This window comes from Callospermophilus lateralis, chromosome 12 (genome assembly GCF_048772815.1).
Source record: "Callospermophilus lateralis isolate mCalLat2 chromosome 12, mCalLat2.hap1, whole genome shotgun sequence".
NCBI lineage: Eukaryota > Metazoa > Chordata > Mammalia > Rodentia > Sciuridae > Callospermophilus > Callospermophilus lateralis.
The window spans coordinates 76,874,504-76,898,420 of record NC_135316.1 but is presented as its reverse complement, the minus strand read 5'-3'; the positions used below and the strand labels follow the sequence as shown (position 1 = coordinate 76,898,420).

The 23,917-nt window shown below is 35.9% G+C and overlaps 1 protein-coding gene across 2 annotated transcripts; it reads right to left on the bottom strand.

Moving 5' to 3' along the window:
- Positions 1 to 274: 274 nt before the first annotated feature.
- Mrps31 (mitochondrial ribosomal protein S31) lies at positions 275 to 23,681 on the bottom strand. Of its 2 annotated transcripts, XM_076872135.1 has the most exons (7): positions 23,497 to 23,681; positions 19,793 to 20,077; positions 16,166 to 16,324; positions 11,797 to 11,931; positions 8,396 to 8,469; positions 2,901 to 3,044; positions 275 to 574 (listed from the first exon to the last, which is right to left on the bottom strand). In XM_076872135.1, exons 1-7 carry the CDS (start codon positions 23,619 to 23,621, stop codon positions 345 to 347), a joined length of 1,152 nt encoding a protein of 383 aa, XP_076728250.1. In that variant the 5' UTR covers positions 23,622 to 23,681; the 3' UTR covers positions 275 to 344. The 2 variants fall into 2 exon arrangements, with proteins under 2 accessions (XP_076728250.1, XP_076728251.1); XM_076872136.1 differs by lacking the exon at positions 19,793 to 20,077.
- Between the last annotated feature and the right edge of the window lie 236 nt (positions 23,682 to 23,917).

Genomic DNA, 23,917 nt, shown 5'->3' with positions numbered 1-23,917 from the left:
TGTTTCAGTTATTGTATCATACCAACAAAAACAAACTAATGTAAGCAATTTGATGTCATCAAATATATGGCTCATAAAAGAATTGTATTTCAAAGTACAGTCACTGAATAAAAATAAAAATGTTTGGGGGAAATTGTCTTAAAGTTATTATTAATTCTCAGATATTCTTTTGAACCTATGAATGCTAGTGATTTTTTTTCCATACATGAATATTTTTCAGGTACTGTCATTTCAAAAAAATTCTATTTTTAAACCAGTCAAATCAGATGAAAACTTTTAGTAAAATTATTTTATTTAGTTATAATATCCATCTCCAACAGCTTGAAATAAAAATTTCCGCTGTCTTAATTAAACTGTATGTTATTTTCTTTTAGAATGTCCCTTTTTTCTTTAAAATAATTTCTAAACCATTCTATGTGCTCGACCTTCTGTTTAACACTCAGATATGGGTTTTTGGAAAGGCCACAAGTCACCAGCTCCATGAAGTGGCGAATTGGTCCTTGTTTTGGAAAACCCTCCAGGTGTTTATCCAAAAATATATGTTCATGAAATTCTGAACCATCATCATCAAAACCTAGGAAAATAAGACATAAAATATAGTTAAATGCATAAACTTGGGAGTCAGACCAAGGTTTACCCACCAATTTAACCACTGTGACTTTAGGCAAATTAATTAACTTCTCTGACCATCAATTTCCTCAGGTAAATACAATTAAAAGAGTACCTTCTTAGGGTTTTTGGTAAAGATTAAACAGACACACACAATGCCTAGAATACAGCAAATGTTCAAAGTACAGAAACAATTATTATTAATGAATATTTTAATATCAAGAGCAACCACTAAGAAAATTATATAAACTATATTTTAAAATATGTAAATAAAACAAGAAGAAATCACAAAAAAAAGTTCAGGTAGCCCACAAAAAGCAAAGAAACTAGGGCAAGTTAGAAATCCCATTTCAATATGAAAAAGGCTGGAACGGGGATAGAAATGTAGCTCAGTAATAACATGCCATTGGGTTCAATCTCTGGTACGAGGAAGAGAAAAAGAGGGAGGGAGAAAGAAGATAAATAGGAATGAGAAATAGGGAAAATGAACCAAAAACAAATAATAAAATAGGACAGACTTAAGTCCTAACAAACTAACAATTATGTTGTATGTAAATGGTCTAAATATACCATAAAACAGAGATTGGCACAGTGTACATAAAAATATGACCCAATTATATGCTATCTATTACAACATCATATGTCAGGAACTGCAGAGCAACTGAATATCTTATTAAATTCTCACACTCTTCCAGTGAGGTATCCTTAATTTTGCAGATGAGGAAACTGAGGACCAGAAAGTTAAATAATTTCCTGAAAGGCAAATGGCTATTAACTGACAGCTCATGTTTGTACTCAGGTTTGCACAAGTAAAAAGTCTTTAGTCTTTTTGTATTACCCTGATACACAAACCACAATACTTTAAGAAATACACTGTTTTCGGGGTTGGGGTTGTAGCTCAGTGTGGGAGCGCTTGCCTAGCATGGGTGATACACTTGGGTTAGATCTTCAGTACCACATAAAAAATACATAAATAACATAAAGGTACTGTGTCCACCTACAACTAAAAATATTAAAATACAAAAAAACACTGTTGTCAGGTACAGCAGTACATGCCTATAATCCTAGCAAGAGGATCTCAAGTTCAAGAATCTCAAGTTCAAGTGAGACTGCCTCAAAAAAATAAGAGGGGCTAGGGAAGTAACTCAGTGGTAGAGCACTCCTGGGTTAAATCCCCAGTACCAAAAAACCCAAAAAACAAAAAACCAACCTAAACCTTGTTATATAACAGACAAAATGCAGTGTGCTACACTACTGCATATACACCATGTGAATATTCCTTAAGAGTCTGCTGAAGGATCATTTAAGTTTCTAAAGTTTTCCTATAGAAAGCAGTATTTTATAATGATATAAGTCAATTTTTTTTTAATTTTTTTTTTTCATTTTTAGGTAGACACAATATCTTATTTTACATTTATATGGTTCTGAGGATCGAACTCAGTGCCTCATGAATGCTAGGCGAGCACTCTTCCATTGAGCCACAAACCCCAGCCAATATATAAGTCAATTTCTAATGCTTAAGTTTTCATTCTACTAATCAGAAAAAAATATAAAATGAAAGAATATAAAAGATTAAAATATTACACTGATATCATAATACCTCAAAGCTTAAAATATAGACTACATTTCCTGAATTAGGTGTCTGCAACTTCTAGCTAATCTTACCATAAGAATAAATGGACACCTTCCAATTGAAAATGCACCTAGAAAATTCAATGACAAAATGAGTGCCACAAAAGAAAAAACAGCATAGTGCAAGGAGGAAGATAAAACATCTTCAGAAAACACCCAGAAAGTAAATAATATTCCATTACCAGTTCAAAGCATTTACAGTATGTAAAGATTTCTAAAATTTCCTAACATTTCTGCTTTGAGCAGCTTTTAAGTGTACCTTGCAGTGGTTTTATGGATAAAAGACATGAACATAAAACTTTAAGAGTTGAAATGTTTTCCAAAATTGAACTGTAATCTCATAATCAGCAAAGAATGTCCTGCTTAGCAACTAGAAAGTACTATGCGTAGTTCTCAATCCTTTAATGCCACAGAAATTCACATCATTTTATGTGATCCTCAGATCACATAAAAGATCTTTTACTTTTTTATTTTCCTTAACAAATACATAGAATTAAGTAAAATTCGAACACTTTTCAAAACATTGTCAGATTTCTTCTAGGACACCATGAAGACATCTGCAGTGTTTCAGATTCATATAAACATCCAAATTCTAAAAATGAATATTTTCTAAACATGGTCTCAAATCAATGTTATAAACTTCTGAAATTAACACATACCTGCTTCATTGTTGATTGGGAATTCCCAGAGTATCCCCTCCTTTGTCCACTGAATCATTTCTTCAAACCCGTTCTGATAGGGCTGTTCATTTACTGCAGCTAGTTGCTTAGCAAATTCTACATCCCAAATAGAAGGTGATGTCTCTGTATCATAAAAATATTTTAAGTAAGCACAAGTCAACATAAATGTATTTCTTCTTTAAAATGCTATAATCAATTCTGATTTGATAATATATTTTCAGACACTTATACTCACAACTAAACAATATATAATAAAAGCGTAGAGCTAAAACTGCAATAAAAATTATGAAGATGATAACTACAATAATGCTAAGCTTTAATTTCTATATTACTACAATTCTGAACAATTACTGCTCTATTTCAAAGGAAAAAAGAATTTATACACAATGGAGTACTACGCAGCACTAAGAAATGACAAAATCATGGAATTTGCAGGGAAATGGATGGCACTAGAGCAGATTATGCTAAGTGAAGCTAGCCAATCCCTAAAAAACAAATGCCAAATGTCTTCTTTGATATAATGAGAGCAACCAAGAACAGAGCAGGGAGGAAGAGCAGGAGGAAAAGATTAACATTAAGCAGAGTCATGAAGTGGGAGGGAAAGGGAGAGAAAAGGGAAATTGCTTGGAAATGGAAGGAGACCCTCATTGTTATACAAAATTACATATAAGAGTTTGTGAGGGGAATGGGAAAAAAATAAGGAGAGAAATGAATTACAGTAGATGGGGTAGAGAGAGAAGATGGGAGGGGAGGGGAGGGGGGATAGTAGAGGACAGGAAAGGTAGCAGAATACAACAGTTACTATTATGGTATTATGTAAAAATGTGGATGTGTAACCGATGAGATTCTGCAATCTTTGTAATGTTTTGAATAACCAATAAAAAAAAAAAAAAAGGAAAAAAGAAATCTGTGTTTGTTCAAGGGTGTTTTCATGAATATGAATATCTTTTATATATTATGTCTTTTTGTGGGGAGGGCAGTACTAGGGATTGAACCCAGGGACATACTACTTCTGAGCTACATCTCCAGCTCTTTTTTATTTTAAGACAGGATGTCACTAAGTGGCCCAGGCTGACCCCTGAATTTGGGATTCTCCTGCCTCAGCCTCCTGACTTTCTGGGATTATGGGTGCGTGCTGCCATGCTTGGTCCTGATAGATGATTTTGATCTTTAAAGTCCAGCCTATTTTCAGTCTGACAAAATTTGTCACTAATGCATTACCACTATTAAAGACCAAAGAAGTTAACGAAATAATAATGACAGAAGTACAAACGGATACTAAACACTCTATGCTATTTTTTTTTTTTTTTGGAAGGAAGTGGTACCAGGGATTGAACTCAGGGGTACTTGACTACTGAGTTCCACTGAGCCACATCCCCAGTCCTATTTTGTATTTTATTTAGAGACAGGGTCTCACTGAGTTGCTATAAGTGCCTTGGCATTGCTGAGGTGGGCTTTGAACTTGTGATCCTCCTGCCCCAGCCTCCTGGGCTGCTGGGATTACAGGCATGCACCACCACACCCAGCTAATGTTTTTTAAATACATAAATTAATTTAATACTAGTATCCTATGAGTAAGGTGGTATCAATGTTGATTCATTACCATTATCATGTTATATTCTTCAATCATTTACTTATTTTTAAAATTTAAGTCATCTTTCACTGCTGGTGGAAGAGTAAAATGGTATAAGCACTTTGGAAAAACTGCCTGTTCTTAAAAAGTTAAGAATACTCAACAATTCAACATAGCCATTTCACTCCTAGATATTCACCTAAGAGAGAAAGGTAACAAATGTTCACATAAAGATTATACTAGAGGGCTGAGGTTATGGCTCAGAGGTTGAGCACTTGCCTCAGCACCAAATAAAGGTCTTGTGTCCACCTATAACTAAATAAAATAAAATAAATGTTAAAAAAAAAAAGATTACACTAGAAAGTTCATAGAAGCTTTATTTATAACAGTCAAAACTGGCTTGTAATTGAGAAAGAATCCAAAGGTCCCTACAGCTATACAGTCACATACTACTCAGCAATAAAAACTAATTACTGATACATGCAACAGTGTGGATAAATCCCAAATAATTATGCTGAGTAAAAGAAGTCAGACCCAAGAGTACATGCTGTGTATTTTCACTTAAGAGATGCAAACTCATCTACAGTGTAACAGAAAGTAGCTCAATAGTTGCCTGAAGATTGGCACTGCTGTGCTTAATTTTTCTTTTAATTGCACCACATACTTCTGTGCATATTTATAATCCTTTCCTTAGAATAAATTTTGTTCCTAGGAACAAAATTTCTGGCTGAAAGGCACAGATCACATAAGACTTATTCTGCTTTACTCACTTTTGCCAAGCCTCCTAAGCCATCCCAACAAGGAGCTCATTTAGAATGCCTTATTTTACCTATTCTGTTTTATTTTGAAGCTGCTCCTATGAGCCTGTATGTGCGCAAACATGTCTACATCAACTGGTGGTATTAAATATAATGGTCTAGATCATCTGTTACAGACAAAAGATCACAGCAGTTTGGCCCAATTAGACATATTTACAGAGTAATTGTAACAATGAAATTATTATCTTGGTTTTATTTATTTATTCAGTGGGCACCAATCAACCGATGCCCTTTTCATTACCATCACTGTATTATCCTTATATTTGTTAATAGTTACAACCATATTTTAAACATCTCTTGTGTTCCAGGTACTGTACCTGATACTTAGATCTCTTTTAATCCTCAAGATGTATGCACTAGCTCTTGTTGAGAGCCACAGTTTAGTCTGAATGACGCCTGGCATTTTGCTAGAGGGAATGGTTGAAAGGTGACCCTGCTTAGGGCGGCTCGGAGATTAGGGCGGCTCCTGGCGCCTGCTACTTTGGAGTTCCGGGTTGAGTTCTCACAGGGATTCCAGGAGAATTGGCGCGCAGGATCCCGGTGGAGGGAGTGTATTCCTGGGAAGTGTGTGGAGAGTGCCGGTGAGAGTTGGGGATTAAAAGAATTGCTGTTTGAACCTATAAGGTTTTGTGGCGGCTTGGTTATATTGTGCCCAGCCAGACTGTGGCAGCTCTCATTTTATAGGTGAGTAAATGGGACTCAGAAGATAGGATGGAAGAATATGAATTTTAATCTAATTCTACCCCAAACCAAGTCTCTTTCCAGTAAGATTTAGATTACTTTGAGATAACCACTAGGACTCTCTGTCCTTTTGCTGCAGTGGTTAAGAATTTGATGGAAAATGTGGGAATCATGGGAGAGAAGAACTCATTCAGCTAGTCAATAAATAATTACTATACTGTAGGTATTACTTAGGCAGGTAAGGAAAGAGCCATGAACAACTGTTAAATTTAAGTTCCTACACTCAAGCTATTCTTGTATTAACTGAACAAAATATATTCTTTAGACTCATACAAGTATAGTTTAGTAGAACAGTATCTTCATTACAGTAAATTAATACATAATACTCCCAATTTTTTAAAGTATGCTGGGTGTGATAATGCACACCTATAATCCCAGAGACTCAGGTGGCTGAGGCAGGAGGATCATAAGTTCAAGGATAGCTTACAGCAACTTAGTGAGAGCCTGTCTCAAAACTTAAAGTAAAACCAAAAATGACTTGTTATGTAGTTCAGTGGTACAGAACTTGTTTATCATGTGTGAGGCCCTAGGTTCAATACCGAATACAAATATATATATATATATATATATATATATATATATATATATATATATATATTTATTTATTTATTATTATTTTTTTTTTAAAGAAAGCTGACTCCTTTAAGATCCAAGTCTCTCTTGTGGCTGTTCATTAGGTGGACAACAGCAGCTCTCCTGACAACAAATTCCTCTTTGAGGCAAGCTTAACCGATGCCACTGGAGAATCTCTCTCCATGTCTGCATATTTAGCACTTCCTTTTCACCATATAGAACAGAATGCAGGTTTTCACAATTTAAGAAGGGGGTTCTTCTATTGCTTCATCTTCAGTTCAAGTGAATGAACACTGGCTGCATCAACTTTCTTCCCCTATGGATATTTATTTTTTTGGCTCATTTTATTCAAAAAGGATTAAAGTCTTTTTTTCTTGTTTTGATTTGTTTTCTGTGGTACTGGGATTGAGCCCAGGTTCACTCAACTGAACTACAATCTAGCCCTTTTTAGTTTTTATTTTGAGACGAGGTCTCACTAAGCTGCTCAGACTGGCCCTGCACTTGGGATTCTCCTGGCTCAGTCACCCAAGTAGCTTGGATTATAGGTTTGTGCCACCATGATTGTGCAGGATTTACAATTTAAGATAATTCCTAGTATCTATAAACCACATGGCTAGGCAATACAGGGTATACAAACATGAGTGAGACCTAGCCCCCAAAATCATGTTGACTGAATAGTGGGAAAATCAGATGTTTATAGTGGTAGTAAGATTAAATACACCATTGGAGGTTGGCCTAGGAGAACCTAACTTCATATACATTACTTCTCCAAGATTCATGTTCATAAGCAGGAAACAACTTTTATTGAGTGTTTAAAAATTTATTTCAAGAAACCAAATTTAAAGTTAATTATTTCTCTTTTGATTAGATTTAAAATGGAGAATTTGAAGGCTTTGACATCTTACTCAAAGAAAAGGGCAAGCACAGAACAAAGACTAACCAAGTTTTAAGAAAAAATATGGGGCTGGGGCTGAGGCTCAGTGGCAGACTACTTGCATAGCATGTGTGAGGCACTGGGTTTGATTGTTAGCATTGCATACAAAAATAAATAAAATAAAGGTATAATCCCCATCTAGAACTACAAAAACAAAAAAACAAGTCTGCTACATATATTCCCTGAATGTATGTTCTTTCCATCTCTTGAACAGTCACTACCTCATTTCAGAAAGTTACTTCTATAAGTGTGATATCTGCTTTTAGACAGTAAGTTGCCCAAAAGCAAGAATCGCAACTCATCTTTTCTTTATGTAAGAGCACAGAGTTGCATTGCAAATAGTGGATGCTGATTAATGATTTAACTGATACCAGTAGTCAATCCATATCTCTGGATTGTTCAACTGGTAGAACCAATTTCCTTCCCATGGCCCCATAGAATGTACTGTTTTAAGGGGGAAATCTGATCAAAACTAGTAGTGTCAACAACTACATTCATAAGCATACATTCAAAAGCATGATCCAGAAAAATGACAGGAGAGAATATTAAAGTACCAACTATTATGTAATCAAAATTCTAAGAACATCTTTGAAAGACAAAAATGTTTCTCCATTTGAGGGCTGTTCATTTCTTTTTTTTTAAATTAATTAATTTATTTTTGCTGTTTATTTCTTTTTTTAAATTTTTTAAAATACTTTTTAAAAATATTTAATATAACACAACGTCTTTGTTTGTATGTGGTACTGAGGATCGAACCTGAGCCACATGCATGCCAGGCGAGCACGCTACCGCTTGAGCCACATCCCCAGCCCCTGCTGTTTATTTCTTAACAAACCTGTTTCAGGTGCTTTTTCAGAAAATGTTTCAATGTCAAAAATATTAAGCCTCTTCCCCTTGAATAAATTTTTCCTAAGAGTAAAAACAGAAAAAACATTTCTTAATGACTATATAAACTGTCAACAAAAATTGTTTATAAGAAGAAAACTTTTACTTGAAATATTCTATGTAGAAATGAAAAATAATTCCAATGAACCACATCAGCCATTATAGTTAAAATGTTATGCTGTTAGGACAGATAATGACATTTGAGTTTTTCCTTCACAAATACAACAAACCATTTAAAATAGTTAATTTTCAATTCATCTAATGGAAAAGATTGGTTTAATTCACCATAATTTTTATTTGATCCCTTCCATATAAAAGCGTTATAAGACCTAGTATTATAGAAAGCTACAAAAATACAATAAAATATAAGCTTCTAAAGTTTACATTGTTTTAACAGCAGAAAACAATGGAATGTTTAACTACAAATTATAGTTATAAAGTATTGCACAGCTAAATCAAAACATTCTATTTTTTTTTTTTTTTTTTTTTTGGAGAGGGGTGTGCCAAGGAATGAACACAGGGGCATTTGACCACTGAGTAACATCCCCAGCCCTATTTTGTATTTTATTAGAAACAAGGTCTCGCTGACTCGCTAAATTGCTGAGGCTGGCTTTGAACTTGCAATCCTCCTGCCTCAGCCTCCTGAGCCGCTGAGATTAGAAGTGTGCGTTTGCTACTGCATCCTGCAACATTCTCTTTCATAAAGCAATCACTCTGATGTTTAAAATATTAACTTTCTTTATATAACTATTTTTAATTAACTATTGAAATTAATGTCAGAGAATTAACAGGTAACTTCTGGTACAATTTTAATCAACTGCTTTATGCATTAATTTACATATTTACTTGAATGAATATACTGGCAGATTAAAAACCAGTTTATAAACTGGAGAATTTGTTTTTAAAACAATTTGTAATACTTCTCTGGATCAAAATATTTTTCTCTATTAAACAAAGCTAACTGGAAAAAGTGTAAATAGTGTATTAAAATTAGAAGTGATCTCAAATCACATGTTTTCCTCTAGCATGATTCCAAACATTTTGTAAATAAATACCTTTATGCTCCAGAAAGAACCAAAGCATCCTCAGTGCTTTGCATTCATTTTCCTACCCTACTTTCCCACAAGTGTATAACAAGCAAAAAGGATGATTAAATTTATGGTAAAGATGGAATGCATTGGCAAAGTATGGAAATTTAAGAGGAATCTACTAATATGGAAGGTGATGAACATTCGGTAAGTATCTACTATATAATTAACAATTGATTCAAATTTCTCCTCTACTCCTCAAGAAAGTCATTTAAGCTACTTCACTTCGAGCATTTTATAGGAAATTAAGGTTATATAAGTTGCTTCAGTCATGGAATTAGTCTATGGCAGTGCCAAGATTCTGAAACAGGCCAGTATGACTCCAAAGCCAGTGCACTGTACCTCATACCTCTCAGTCTATAACTCAAAGAATCAGCCCAGTCCTGAATTTTTATCTTTTATTTTGAGACAAGGTCTTTCTAAGTTACTTAGGATCTTGCTAAATTGCTGAGCCTAGTCTTAAACTTTTGATCCTCCTGCTGCAGCTTCCTAAGGCATGCCCAGCGTTAGTCAGCTTTTTAATGCAGTCATTATATGCACAGAAACCCCTCCCTTACTTTCTTAAGCTTCTCCCTTGTTGTTTTCTAATTTTCAATGGCAGCTAATATTATTAAAAATCAAGTTATGATAAACCATTCAGAAGTAGTTACACAGAACCACGGAAAGACGACTGATTTAATGAATTAGTAAATCAAACCTCAAGTATTTAATAACGTGTCACAGACATTAAATCACTTTAAATTAGTAATTCAAATAATCATCCAAAGTCACTTTTAACTGAACTTCCTCTATTAAATGCTGACCACCTTTTTCAGTCTTCCAGTACAAATCGGTTGTTATGGACCAGGCTATAAGGTCAATGACCAAACAGACTCCATTTTACCCTTAGACTCCATATCATGTAAGAAATGCTTCTCCCATGGGAAAGCCCTGCTTCTGTACCCATTAATAGTTACCTAGCATAACATATTTGGCAACACAAAATAGCAATTCTCATAAAATGAAAAATTGTTCTCTTTGGTTTCCATTTTTCTTGGGCAATATACCTTGTCAGTGATTGATTGTCTACATGTTAGAAACCATTCTCTAACTTGTACTTAGGGTCATTTTGACCCACTTCCCTTCTGCTTGCTTGTTGCTATACCAACCTGAAGTCCCGTGGGAAATACCAATGTACCCTCTGCATTGTCTCACTAACTGCCCAAATCAGCTTCTATACCTGCTTGCTTGCAGCTATGTCAACCCAGATGCGGTTTTTGCCTTTAAATATCCTAAAATGATCAGGCTCAGGATTGTTCCTTGCAGAGACAGTTATGGGTCTTGTGGGAAGCAGTGCCGGTCGACAGGCTAAATAAAGACTCTTCAACTTGGATAAAACTGGAACTTGGTATGTTTTTTGAGTGACCTGCCCCACAACATGGTAATTTAGGATCTGGAAGGAGCTAAGTCAAATAAGTTCCTCAGATTCTATTTCAGACAAAACCCCTCAGAATATACAATGCATTGAAACTACTCCAATTTGAGAACATTCTGCTCCCTCCTTTTTTTTTTTTTTTTTTTTTTGGAGACAGGGTCTCTATAGTTTCCCAGGCTTATTTGGAACTTGTGACAGTCCTGCCTCTCAAGTGGTTGGTAAACAGGTATGTGCCACCACAACCAGTTCACACCTACTGTCAAAGACAAGTTAGTTTTTGTCAGATAATGCTAAATATCTAGTTCCCTCTCCCCAAATGTCGCTTTCTGCGCTTAAAGGAGAGAAAATACAGAAACTTTATGTAAATATAGAGCAGCTTTCAATTGTAAAATAACTATGCAGCTTATTTCAACATCATAAAAAGTTATAAATTAGCAAATTCAAGTTGCTATAAATAATCTATCACTTTCTTTTTTTTTAAATATGGGTTGTTTCTCTAAGATATGATGAAAGAGGACTATAGTGATAAAGGTATATAAACATCCAGCGTTAGAAACATTCAGAATGAAAAATAATGCTTCTTGTAAAACATTCATTTGTTCAGAACATGGGCAGCTCTGAGGCAAGACCCATTTTGCTTTATAGTACAAAAAAAGGTAGAACTGCTAAATGCACAAGATTTTTCCTCTCTAGGAAATAGCATCCAGAGAGTAATAAGATATAGGCAGAATGTATCCATAATGCTCAAATAACTATCAGCAATTGCAATAACAAAGAATAAAGTAAATTTACAGTTAATGTTAAAAAAAATATATCAACAAAATCCAATAGACTGGAAAGCCTGAATACCTTTTTTTAAGATCAGCTGTCTTCTCCTGGCTGAGAGAATGATCAGATCCTTCATCAAACTGAATCTGATGCTCTGGTCTTGTGCTAAGTCTAGCTGTAGCAGATTTGGCAATTTTCATATCTGATAATATATTACTGAAACAGAAATTAAAAAAACACTTCATATTAAAAATGTTAGCTATACAACAGTAGTAGCTGTTTTTTAAATAGGAGAAAAATTCTTATTTTATTTTCATGCACTAATGCAGCATAAAATGTTAAATTTAAAAAGTTACATTTTAATATTCGCATACTATAGACCATTAAAATTTATGTTTACTACTTTTTTTTTTTTTTTAATTGGAGATTGAACTCTGGAGGGCTTTACCACTGCACTTTTCATTTTGAGACAGGGGTTCACCAACTCACTGAGACTGGCTATAAACTTGCTATCCTCCTTGCCTCAGTCTCCCGAGTTGCTGGAATTACAAACGTGCCCACTTTCATCCAGCTTACTTGTCTTTTGAAGGTGTTCTTTAAGGCTCTAAGCAACTCAGTGAGATCCTCTCTCTAAATAAAACACAAAAAGGGCTGGGGATGTGGCTCAGTGGTTAAACAACCCTGGGTTCAATCCCCAGTATAAAAAAACAAAAAAGGAAGCGAAAGCTTCATTTAAAACAAATTGCCACGCAGTGGTGTACACCTACGATCCCAGCAGCTTGGGAGGCTGAGGCAGTGGGACAGAGTTCATAGATAGCCTCAGCAAAAGCAAGGTGCTAAGCAACTCAGTCAGCCTCTGTCTCCAAATAAAATACAAAATAGGGCTGGGGATGTGGCTCAGTGTTCGAGCGCACCCCTGAGTTCAATCCCTGGTAACGAAAAAAAAAAAAAAAAAAAGAAAGAAAGAAAGAGGAAAGGAAACACGTCTGTTGATTATCACATTATGTACAAAACCAGCAAATTAACTAAGTACATTTTCTGAAACTATTTTTTAAAAATTCTTTTTAGTTATATACAATACCAGGAAATATCTTGACATACTCACAAAAGCATGGAACATAACCCACTCCAATTTAGTTCCCAATCCCTCTTCAATCAATTTACTTTTTTAAAATTAGTGCCTGTGGATACATCTGATGGTGGGAACCACCATGCCATATCATGCATTCACATACAAAAATTCAGTATCATTCTACTGTTCTTCCCTTTTCCAGTTCCTTCGTCCTCCTCAATCCCCTACTCTACTGATCTTGTCTCTGTTTTGGTGTGAAATTTCCTGTTCCTTTTTTCCCTTTCTTCTTTTTCTTTTTATCCCCACCTCCACCCCAAATTTTGGATCAAACTTTGATTTTTAGGACTGGCTTATTTCACTTAGCATGATAGTCTCCAGTTCATTCCACTTATCAGCAAATGCCATAATTTCATTCTTTTTTGTGGTTGAGTAATACTCTAATGTGTATACATTCCATATTTTCTTTATTCATTTATCTGTTGAAGGGCACCTAGATGGGCTTCATAGTTTTGATATTGTGAATTGTGTTGCTACTGGTGTGGCTGCATCACTGTAGTATACTGATTTTAAATCTTTTGGATATATGCTGAAGAGTGGGATAGCTGAGTTATATGTGGATCCATTCTTAGTTATTTAAGGATTCTCTATACTGCTTTCCATAGTGGTTGCACTAACTTGTAGTCTCAGCAAAAATTAAGTGTACCTTTTCCCCTCATCCTTACCAACATTTATTATTATTTATAGTCTTGACAATCTACAATCATCTCACCCTGACTGGAGTGAGATGAAAATCTCAATGTAGTTTTAATTTAAATTAAAACTAAATTTAAATTTAATTTAATTTAAATTTCTCTAATTGCTAGAGATGAACTTTTTTTCATATATTTGTTGACCATTTGTATTTCTTCTTTTGAGAAGTGTCTGTTTAGTTATTTTTGCACACTTCCTGGGTTTTTTGTTTTTGTATTAAAATTTTTGAGGGACTGGGTTGTGGCTCAGTGGTACATAAATAAAATTATTAAAAATTGTAAAGTATTAAAAATTTTTTTGAGTTATTTGTGTACTCTATATATTAATGCTCTGAGAAACGGGTGGCAAAGATCTTCTCCCATTCTGTAGGCTCTCTCTTTACACTCATATTTCCTTTGCTGTGCAGAAGTTTTTCAATTTGATGCCATTCCACTTATTGATATGATTTTATTTCTTGCACTTTAGGAGTCTCGTTAAGGAGGTCAGTTCCTGTGCTGACACGCTGGCGTGGTGGACCTACATTTTCTTCTAGGAACTACAAGGTCTAATTCCTAGGTCTTCAATCCACTTTGAGTTGACTTTTGCATAGGGTGTGAGACATGGGTTTCATTCTACTACAAAGGATTTCCAGTTTTCCCAGCACCATTTGTTAAAAAAGCTATTTTTTCTCCAAAATATTTTCGGCACCTTAGACGTTTTGTTTCTGTGTCTTCTATTCTATTCCATTGGTCTTCCTGCCTGTTTTGGTGGCAGTACCATGCTGCTTTTGTTACCATAGCTCTGTAGAATAATAGAGATCCAATATTGCAATGCCTCCTGCTTCACTCTTCATACTAAGGATTTCTTTGGCTATTCTGGGTTCTTATTTTTCTAAATGAATTTCAGAATTGCTTTTTCTAGTTCTGTGAAGAATGTCATTGAAATTTTGATAGTGACTGTGTTGAATCTGTACAGTGCTTTTGGTATGGCCATTTTGACAATATTAATTCTGCCTATCCAAGGACCTGAGATGTCTTTCCATCTTCTAAAGTCTTCTTCAATTTCTTTTTTTAGTGATCCATAGTTTTCATTATAGAGATCTTTTGCCTCAAGAGAAACTATCTTATTCTACTATTTTATTTTTATTTTTTAATTCTTCTTTGCCATTCTACTATTTATTTTTAATAACATTACTGAATTTACCATTTCTTTCAGGGGCATAAAATGTGTAACTTCCTTAAAGGAAAGTTTTACTACTCAATTTATTTTTTATAAACTAAATCTTATTCAGGCTGGGGTTGTAGCTCAGTGGTAGTGTTCGTGCCTAGCATGTGTGGAGGCACTGGGTTTGATCCTCACCACCACATAAAAAATAAACAAAGGCATTGTTTGTACACAACCAAAGATATGAAAAATTGTGCACTATGTGTAATATGACTTGTAATGCATTCTGCTGTCATATATAACAAATTTTAAAAAAAGGCATTGTGTCCATGTACAACTAAAGAAAATATTAAAAAACAAAACAATCTTACTTAAGACATAGTTTTTAAAAAAAAATCACTAAAATTCTATTTACAAAGTATATCTTATATATGCATATTACATCAGTCATTTTGACTTTTTCTCTTGTGGTGGGTGCTAGGGATTGAACCCATGGATTCATCCATGACAGTCAAGCATTCTACCACCAAGCCACATCCCCAGACACATTTTTTGAGATATAAGCATTACTATTCATCTCACTTCAGTCAGAATGGCAGCTATTATGAAGACAAACAACAATAAGTGTTGGCGAGGATGTAGGGAAAAAGGCACACTCATACATTGCTTGTGGGATTGCAAATTGATGCAGCCAATATGGAAAGCAGTATGGAGATTCCTTGGAAAACAGGGAATGGAACCATCATTTGACCCAGCTATCCCTCTCCTTGGACTATACCCAAAGGACTTAAAAACAGCATACTACAGGGACACAGCCACATCAATGTTTATAGCAGCACAATTCAAAATAGGTAAACTGTGGAACCAACCTAGATGTCCTTCAGTGGATGAATAGATAAAAAAATGTGGTATATATACACAATGGAATTTTACTCAGCAATGAAAGAGAATAAAATCATGGCATTTGCAGGTAAATGGATGATGTTGGAGAAGATAACGCTAAGTTTAGTTAGTCAATCTGCCCCCCCCCCAAAAAAAAAGACTGAATGTTTTCTCTGATATAAGGAGGCTGACTCATAGTGGGTTAGGGAGGGAAAACATGGGAGGAATAGATGAATTCTAGATAGGGAAGAGGGGAGGGAGGGAAAGGGAGAGGGCAGGGGATTAGCAAGGATGGTGTAATGTGATTGGGACATCATTATCCAAAGTACATGTATGAAGACACAAATTGGGTGTCAACTTACTTTTTATACAGAGATATGAAAAATTGTGGTATATATGTGTAATAAAAATTGTAATGCAAATAAAAAGTATAAAGGTATGAATTGGTGTGAACATACTTTATATACAAAGATATGAAAAATTGTGCTATATATGTGTAATAAGAATTGTAATGCATTTCGCTGTTGTGTATTTAAAAAAATAAAATCAATTTAAAAAAAGAGAGAGATATATAAGCATTACTGACACAAATGATCCACTAACCTAATTTTAGTCTTTTCTCTATCCTTCTGTGCCCTTGAGTCTTCCTCATACTGACGGAGCTGTCTAAGCAGTTCTGACTTGGTTGTCTGCTTGTCAAAAGGCAGAGAATCTGCCACAGCAGATGCAGCTTCCACCAACTCAGGACTCAGGGAATCATTTCTGAAAAAGAAAATGAAAAAGGAAGAATTACTTATGCCATTAGTTTTGTGAAAAGTGAAATGATTTGGGAAGGAAAACTTGTCATTCAAAAAAATATCACTCAATTCAATTTCTAAGAATTTTTAAACATTAGATAGTGGTTTTCTATAAACTTTGAAAAACTAAAATTTTAACAGATACTTCCTGAATTAGGATACTAACTTAAACCTCAAAAATTTTAAGTTACTGGAATTTTTAATTAAATGTCATTTCATTTCAAATATATACATGCTGCAAGAAAATTAAAAAGTGACTAAATCTGTCATAGAAGCTCTACTCATAATAGGCCAAAACTGTACCAAACCTGAAGGTCCACCATCAGGAAAATGGATAAAAAAATTGTGAGCTACCCATACAATGTGATAATGCTTGGCTCCCATCAATAACGTGAGTGGTGAGTGAATTTCACAGACATGAGAACAAAGGAAAGAAATATCAAGTTCATTAGGCAAAACTAATTGGATTTGAAAAATAAACAGAACAGCAGTTGCCTCAGAACAAAAGCCTTCTGATTAGGAAAACAAAAATGAAAAACTTTCTGTATTTTGATAAATATGTGGGTTATATGGGTTTACCTATCTGTTAAAATCCTGCTGATAAGATCTGTACACTTCGATGTATATAAATTTACCTGGCGGGGGGGTGGGGTGGGGGGGGTGGGGGGGTGGGAAGCCATAAGTCATCATCATTGAGCAGGAGATAACAGATGATTCAAGAATGGTAAATGACAAGTACACAGAGGTTCATTATACAATTTTGTTTTCTTTGCATATGTCTTAAGTTTTCCATAAGAAAAAAGCTTAAAATTAAAACATCTGGCCAGGAACAATGGCGCACTCTTGTAATCTCAGCTACTAGGGAGACTGAGGCAGGATTGCAAATTTGAGGTCAATCCCAACAACCTAGTGAGATTGTCTTAAATAGTTTGGGGTTTAGCTCAGTGGTATAGTATCAAGGATTTAATCCCCAGAACTGTAAAACATAAATAAATTAAAAAAAACAAAAAACCTACTGCTGGGTGGGTGTGGTGACACTCTCTTATAATAGCAGCAGCACGGAAGCCCAAAGCAAGAGGATATCAAGTTCTCAGCCAGCCCCAGTAACTCAGTGAGGCCTTAAGCAATTTAGCAAGACCTGTCTCAAAATAAAATATAAAAAAGGGCTGGGGATATGCTTAACTGCCCCTGGGTTCAATCCCTAGTACACAAACAAAGAGTCCTACTCTGAGCCTAGAGTTGAAGCTCAGTGATAGAGCACTTGCCTATCATGTGCAAGTATACTCCTAAGTAAACTGGAGTAAGTTAATAGAAAAAATATGTAAGAAGAAATTATTTACCAGTTTTTGTTTTCTTGGGGTGGGTGGGTGGGTACTGGAAATTGAACTCAGGGGTACTGAACCACTGAGCCACACCTGTTCTGTATTTTATTTAGAGATAGGTTCTATCGAGTTGCTTAGCGTCTTACAGTTGTAGAAGCTGGCTTTGAACTCAAGATCCTCTAGTCTCAGCCCCGATCCACTAGGATTACAGGCGTGCGTGCACCACTTTTTCAAACTCTCTGAGAATTACCTCAGTGAATGAGATCCAAATTAATATACTTAAGTGGCTTTCTATATTCTGCTATTTAATATGCAAATTAAAGACACCCAAAGCTTGCAGGATAAAGATTATAAGAATTTTACTGATATGAAAGATCTTACAGGAACAGAAAAACAGGAAAACAAAATACAACAATTAGTTAAAAAAAGAAATGTGCTTCCAAAACTGTGATATATGAACAAGCTTAAGTCTCATCCCATGTTGCTGTATTTGTTTTTTCAGCAGTACTGGAGATTGAACACAATGGCACTTTCCTACTAAGCTCCATCTCCAGCCCCTTTTAAAAAATATTTATTTTTTAATTGTAGTTGAACACAATACCTTTATTTAATTTGTTTATTTTTATGTGGCTCTGAGGATCAAACCCAGGGCCTCACACGTGCTAGGTAAGCGCTCTACCACTAAGCCACAGCCCCAGACCCCTTTTTTATCTTTTATTCTGAGACAGGGTCTCCCAAGTTGCCCAGGTTGGGCTCAAACTTGTGATCCTACTGCCTCAGCCTCCCAAAGATGGTGGGATCACTGCACCCAGCCCACAGCATCTTGATACTGGTGAAAATAATCTAAATTTCAAGCAGGAGATCAATTAATAATAGTTGAAGCCTTCTTAATGGATGATTAGGGCAGGTAGTTCCTTGATTGTAAGAATGTTAAATCAGAAACTAGAAATTTTGGTCATTACTATAACCACCAGATGTAAGTTAGGTGTTACCAAACATTGAGACCCACAGATATTCATGGCCTATCCATTAAGAAGAAAAAGAGAGGGCTGGGTTGTGGCTCAGTGGTAGAGGACTGCCTAGCAAGTATGAGGCACTGGGTTTGATTCTCAGCACTGCATTTAAATAAATGAATAAAATAAAGCTCCATCAACATCTTAAAAAAACTAAAAGAAGAAGACAAAAGATAGAACCACAGCAGGCTGGCACAGTGGTGCATTACAAATCCCGGTGGTACAGCTGGCTGAAGCAAGAGGATCACAAGTTCAAAAAAAAAAAAAGAGAGAGAGAGAGAAAGATCTGCATCACATAGGCCAGGGAGCTGCCTGGCTTAGTGCCCCACAACAATAACAGCTCTTAAAAACAAGGCCATAAGTTGTTTCCAGGGTTGCTGCAGAAGCCCTAAGGATGGTGGCCTTATCAGATACCTGCTGCTCTGAGGTCAGATGCAATCTATCAATCAAGGTCAATTTTGTCCTAACAACTGCCTACACTATAGTTGACTTTCTACAGTTAACAAGTTTACCAGAAATGGCAGATTATATTTTCAGAGAATAGAAATAACCAGGGGTCATGTATTTCCTCTCACATGTGAAAGCTAGAGGAGGAAAAAGGAAAAGAAAGGTAGTGGTGGGGAATCTCATGAAAATGGAAGGGAGATCAGAAGAGAGGAAAGGGACCAAGGAGAGGGAGGAGAAAGAAAGGGGAAGTACTGGGAAGTGATATTGGCTAAAATATTTCAAAAAGCAAGTTCTCTACAGACATTAAACAACTTTCAAAACAAGATGTACACGATATTGTTAATTAAGTTTAAAGAAGCAACCATGTGACAGTTAATAACATTAATGACTATATAAGAGAATGTGTGGAATTCTCAATTAGACCCACTACTCTTTTCCTTTGGATTGTATGCAAATATCGTTTTATTACTTAAAATATAAAACAATAAAAGCATTCCTCAAGTAATTTGAGTTCTTGTGTTTATAAGCTGATGTTTATTAATTCAACATCTCCCAAGTACTCTAATTAAAAATATTTTTAGTAAAAGAAAAAGGCTTTTTGGAATTTCAAAAATTAGTTTCAAAGAACATCCAAAATGCAATTCAATTTACCCCTTCTTTGGAGCATCTCCTGGAGTTCTTCGAAGCCTGCTAATTGTCTCCAAACTTTTGAGTGTTTTCCTGCTGGTTGGCTTTGTTGTTTGTACATTTACTGTGCTTAATTCAACTTTCATATCCTTAATAATGTCTAACAAGCCTTTTTTCGTATTCTCCTTTATTCTGCCTTGGTTCTCTGAGGTCTTCTCAGGACTTGCAGCAGTTGGAACACACTGCTCATCTTTCTTGCTATAGGTCACAGTGCTAGTGCCAAAATATCTTGGAATATTATTTTTTGTCCTGTAAAGACATATTAAAGAAAAAATGAAAAATATAATGTCAAATAATTAATAACTCAAAACATTCCTTCTGCATTTAAAACGATTTTCAATTCAAGCCCTTTCCATTTGCTTTTTTTAAATTATTACTAACAATTATAACAGTAGCAATTTACCATGTATTAGCAATTACTATGTGCCTAGCCTCATGCAACATAATTTATAAACATTTTCCTATATCCACATCAACACCATATGGTAGGCATAGTTCCTGTCTTGCAGATAAGGAAACAAAGTCAGAAGTAATTTACCCAAGATCATGTAGCTGAGAGATTACTAAAGCCTTAAGTCTACACCGATGGGCCACAAATGGATACGGGTATGCTGAGGTAATACTGATTATCTGGTTCTTGGGGTGGCTGGATGACACCAGGACTGTTGCTGTTCCCAAGTCTGTTGTTTCCTTTCCCTTCATTTATTCCAGGATGGGTTTTATTCATTTGCTGCTAAGAATCAAACCCAGGGCTTTACACACTAGCACTGAATCACAACCCCAGCTCTCAGATATTTTCTGTGGGTTCCATAATATTAAAAAGGGCTGGGAAACACTGACATGGTTAATAAATGATTATTATTCTCAAATCCAAAATCTCTATGAAGAAAGGTTACTCACAAAAGTCCCTGTGTGCTATTCTGATCAACTTTCTTGAGAGACATACCATTTAATCAATCACTACTTGTAATGTTAAAAGGAAAATTTCTTAGACAATTCAATTTAGTAGAAGACAGGCACGGTGACATATGCCTATAATCCCAACCACTCAGAAGGCTGAGGAAGGAGGATCGCCAAGTTTGAGGCCAGTCTCAGCAACTCAGCAAGACCCTGTTTCAAAATAAAAAGGACCAGAAATGTAGATCAGAGTTCAATCTACATTCAATTGGGTTCAATCCCTGGTATAAAAAAATTAATTACTTAATTAATTTAGTAGAGTCTGAGCAAAGTAGAATATGATCAAATCAATCTGCAAATTGGGCAGCTCCTGGCACCAGGAGGTGAAAACTCCCACCAAGAAAGTGACCAGAGAGCATTTATAGAAAAATTGAAGAGAAGAATATAAAACAACTTAATTAGCTAGAGCTTAGTCAATGAGTCAAGTGGTTATAGCTTAATTAATTTTTACAGCTTAATTACTTAATTGGCTTCAGGCCTCCTGAAAAAAACCAAAGCTATGAATTGGTTCTATATTGATTTAATCTATTGAGCCAAGGGCGGGTGTGCAATACAAATTCACGGCCCCCTGCAAATATTATTTAACAGCAAGTTAAGCAAAAGTGGAAAAGAGGAAGGGGGTTGTGGCTCAGTGGTAGAGTGTCTGCCTAGCACACGTGAGGCACTGGATTCGATCTCCAGCACATTAAAAAAAAATATATACACACACACACACACACACACACACACATATATACATACATACACACACAAAATAAAGGTATTTTTAAAACAAGTGGAAAAGAGAATACTCAGTGATTACAGCTGTCCTTCTGCTCTGTTCAGGAGGTACACTTATGAAAAAGAACACATGTGATTACACAGAAGATTTCCTTTTAAATAACGCAAATGTCTAAATTTTTTCTGGCAGGTCAAATATCTCTTTGGTATTTGATATTGAAGAATTTAAAAAACTAATGAACATGTTAGTCTGAATAAGCAGGCATAACGTATGAAAAATTATTCATTAGCTGGGTGCTGTGGTGCATGTCTGTAATCCCAGTGGCTTCAGAGACTGAGACAGAAAAATTGAGAATTCAAAGCCAGCCTCGGCAACAGCAAGGCACTAAGCAACCCAGTGAGACCCTATCTCTTAAGTAAAATAAAAAGGGCTGGGCATATGGCTCAGTGGTCGAGTGCCCCTGAGTTCAATCCCTGCTGCTAAAACAAAACAACCACCATTACCAGATTCCTAAGATTCTTAGTTTGTAAGTTTGGAATGGGCTCAGGGATTTGTATATTAACTAAGACCCCAGGTGATTCTGATGCAGTCTGATCCCTGCATTAGACTCTGGGTTAAATAATATTAAATTCTCAAAGCTAACAAATAGTAGTGCTAGGACAGTGACACTTTAATATAAGGAGCAATTTTCAAAAATGCTGAAACTAATTGATGTGATTATGAAAATGTCAGAGGTTATCACATCAGGCACTTGAAAACTGGAATGAAAAACAAACTGCACAACTAGTATCTTAATCAATACACAGGACTCTAATATATGGGACAATTCAAATTAAGGAAATACTGCAAATATTTTTTTTATCTGAAAGTTAGTATTAAAGGTATTTTAACAGAAAGATGGCAATGAAGAGGACAAATTTCACATATAATCTTTTTACAATGTTTTCTTTCAACACTGCTAGAGTATCTAAGAAAATAATCTATAATTATTAAAGGAATATCATGTAAATTCCATAACACTAACTTCCCACCTGTTGTTTCCACTGAGAACATCTCATCAGCACTTCAAATGCAACATACCCAAAACCTCCTTCAATAAATAGCTCTTCCCTCAGACTGACTTCCTATTTTATACCCTCTGTATTGATGGGCTTCCTACCATAAAAAGTTTTGTGTTCTAAAAACTCTGACATGTTTAAACTCTTTCTCACAACTCTTTCTCATTCTCTTGTTAACACTTGATGATACTTTAATCCTCTAAGGCAATCAGCTGAAACCTTTTGCTCTCTGACCACTCTACCATTATCTCATTATGTCACATCCTATTAATTCTACCTCTGGGGTTTCCTTCTCCATCCGGCTGATCCTTCCCATTCCTCTGCCAGAAACTTGCTTCATCATGGCATTAAACCAAACTGGTCCCAAACAGTTTTGTATGGAACATATGCAGTGGAATTAGGTTTTCACAACCAAGCATACCAAAACAAGTATGCCACAACTCCTTTACCTTCTCTGGCTCACATCAACCAGTCGTCCTCCCTCAGATTTTACCTGGCTTCTCTTCCAGAAAGGATACCCTAAATCTCTCCTCCAAGGTTTAGGTGTCCCTATTTGCTCTCCCAGCAATTACTTGTTGGATGAATATAGCACACTGGGCGCACCTAAACTGCTATAGCAGTTACTTTGTTATACTTGAATCTCCTACTTGGTAAACCTATGCAGTCGGGAATGGCCCAACTGTCTTGTTCCAGGCTTAACACCAGTAATGACACACTGTAAGTACTTCCAATAATAAACTAAATAAATGAAGGGGAAGGAATGAGACCATTAAAAAAAAAAAAAAGGCTGGGGGACAAAATAACTTCGCCTCTCTGTAGGACGATTAGACAGCTTTTAGACTCTGCGGGTTATAACCTCAAACCCAGAGAGCCGGGAACAACAATTGAATGCACCGGAGGGGTGCGGGGCCAGTAGCTCTGAAATGCAGTACCTGACCGTTCGTAGCGGAGCACCAAGCAGCACGATTGCAGCCACCGACGCTTCTGGGGTTCCAGAGGGACAAGAGAGGCGGGTGAAGGGGCGAACAGGCAGAAACGCCGACATCATGGGGAACATGGCCCAGAAATGAAGTAAGAAGGCAACCAGAGTAGCGCGTCCTTTTTCCAACTACGTCCCCTAAACTAGCTTCCGTTCCATTTCCTTCGCGTTCCGGTGGGAAACAGAGGCGGGTCACTGTGGTTCCGCTGTCAATCGCGGCCTCCTGGATCCCGCAGTCTCCCAAACTAGACTCGAAACCAGGCTCCCAGCCCTTTACACTTCGGAGGTGGAGTCAAGCTCGAGTGTAGCGAGGGTGCGCGGTGTGAGGCGGACCTGGACCAGACAGCCGAGAGTGGAGGGAGTAATCAGTTAAA

What these genes read in the sequence shown, in the direction of transcription:
- Mrps31 (XM_076872135.1), bottom strand. Translation starts at nt 23,621, where the DNA reads ATGTTCCCCATGATGTCGGCGTTTCTGCCTGTTCGCCCCTTCACCCGC. An exon ending in ACAGCTGATCTTAAAAAAAG is followed by an intron (nt 8,470 to 11,796) that starts GTATTCAGGCTT and finishes TTTTACTCTTAG; the next exon opens with GAAAAATTTATTCAAGGGGA. An exon ending in TGAAAAAGCACCTGAAACAG is followed by an intron (nt 3,045 to 8,395) that starts GTTTGTTAAGAA and finishes TTTATGATACAG; the next exon opens with AGACATCACCTTCTATTTGG.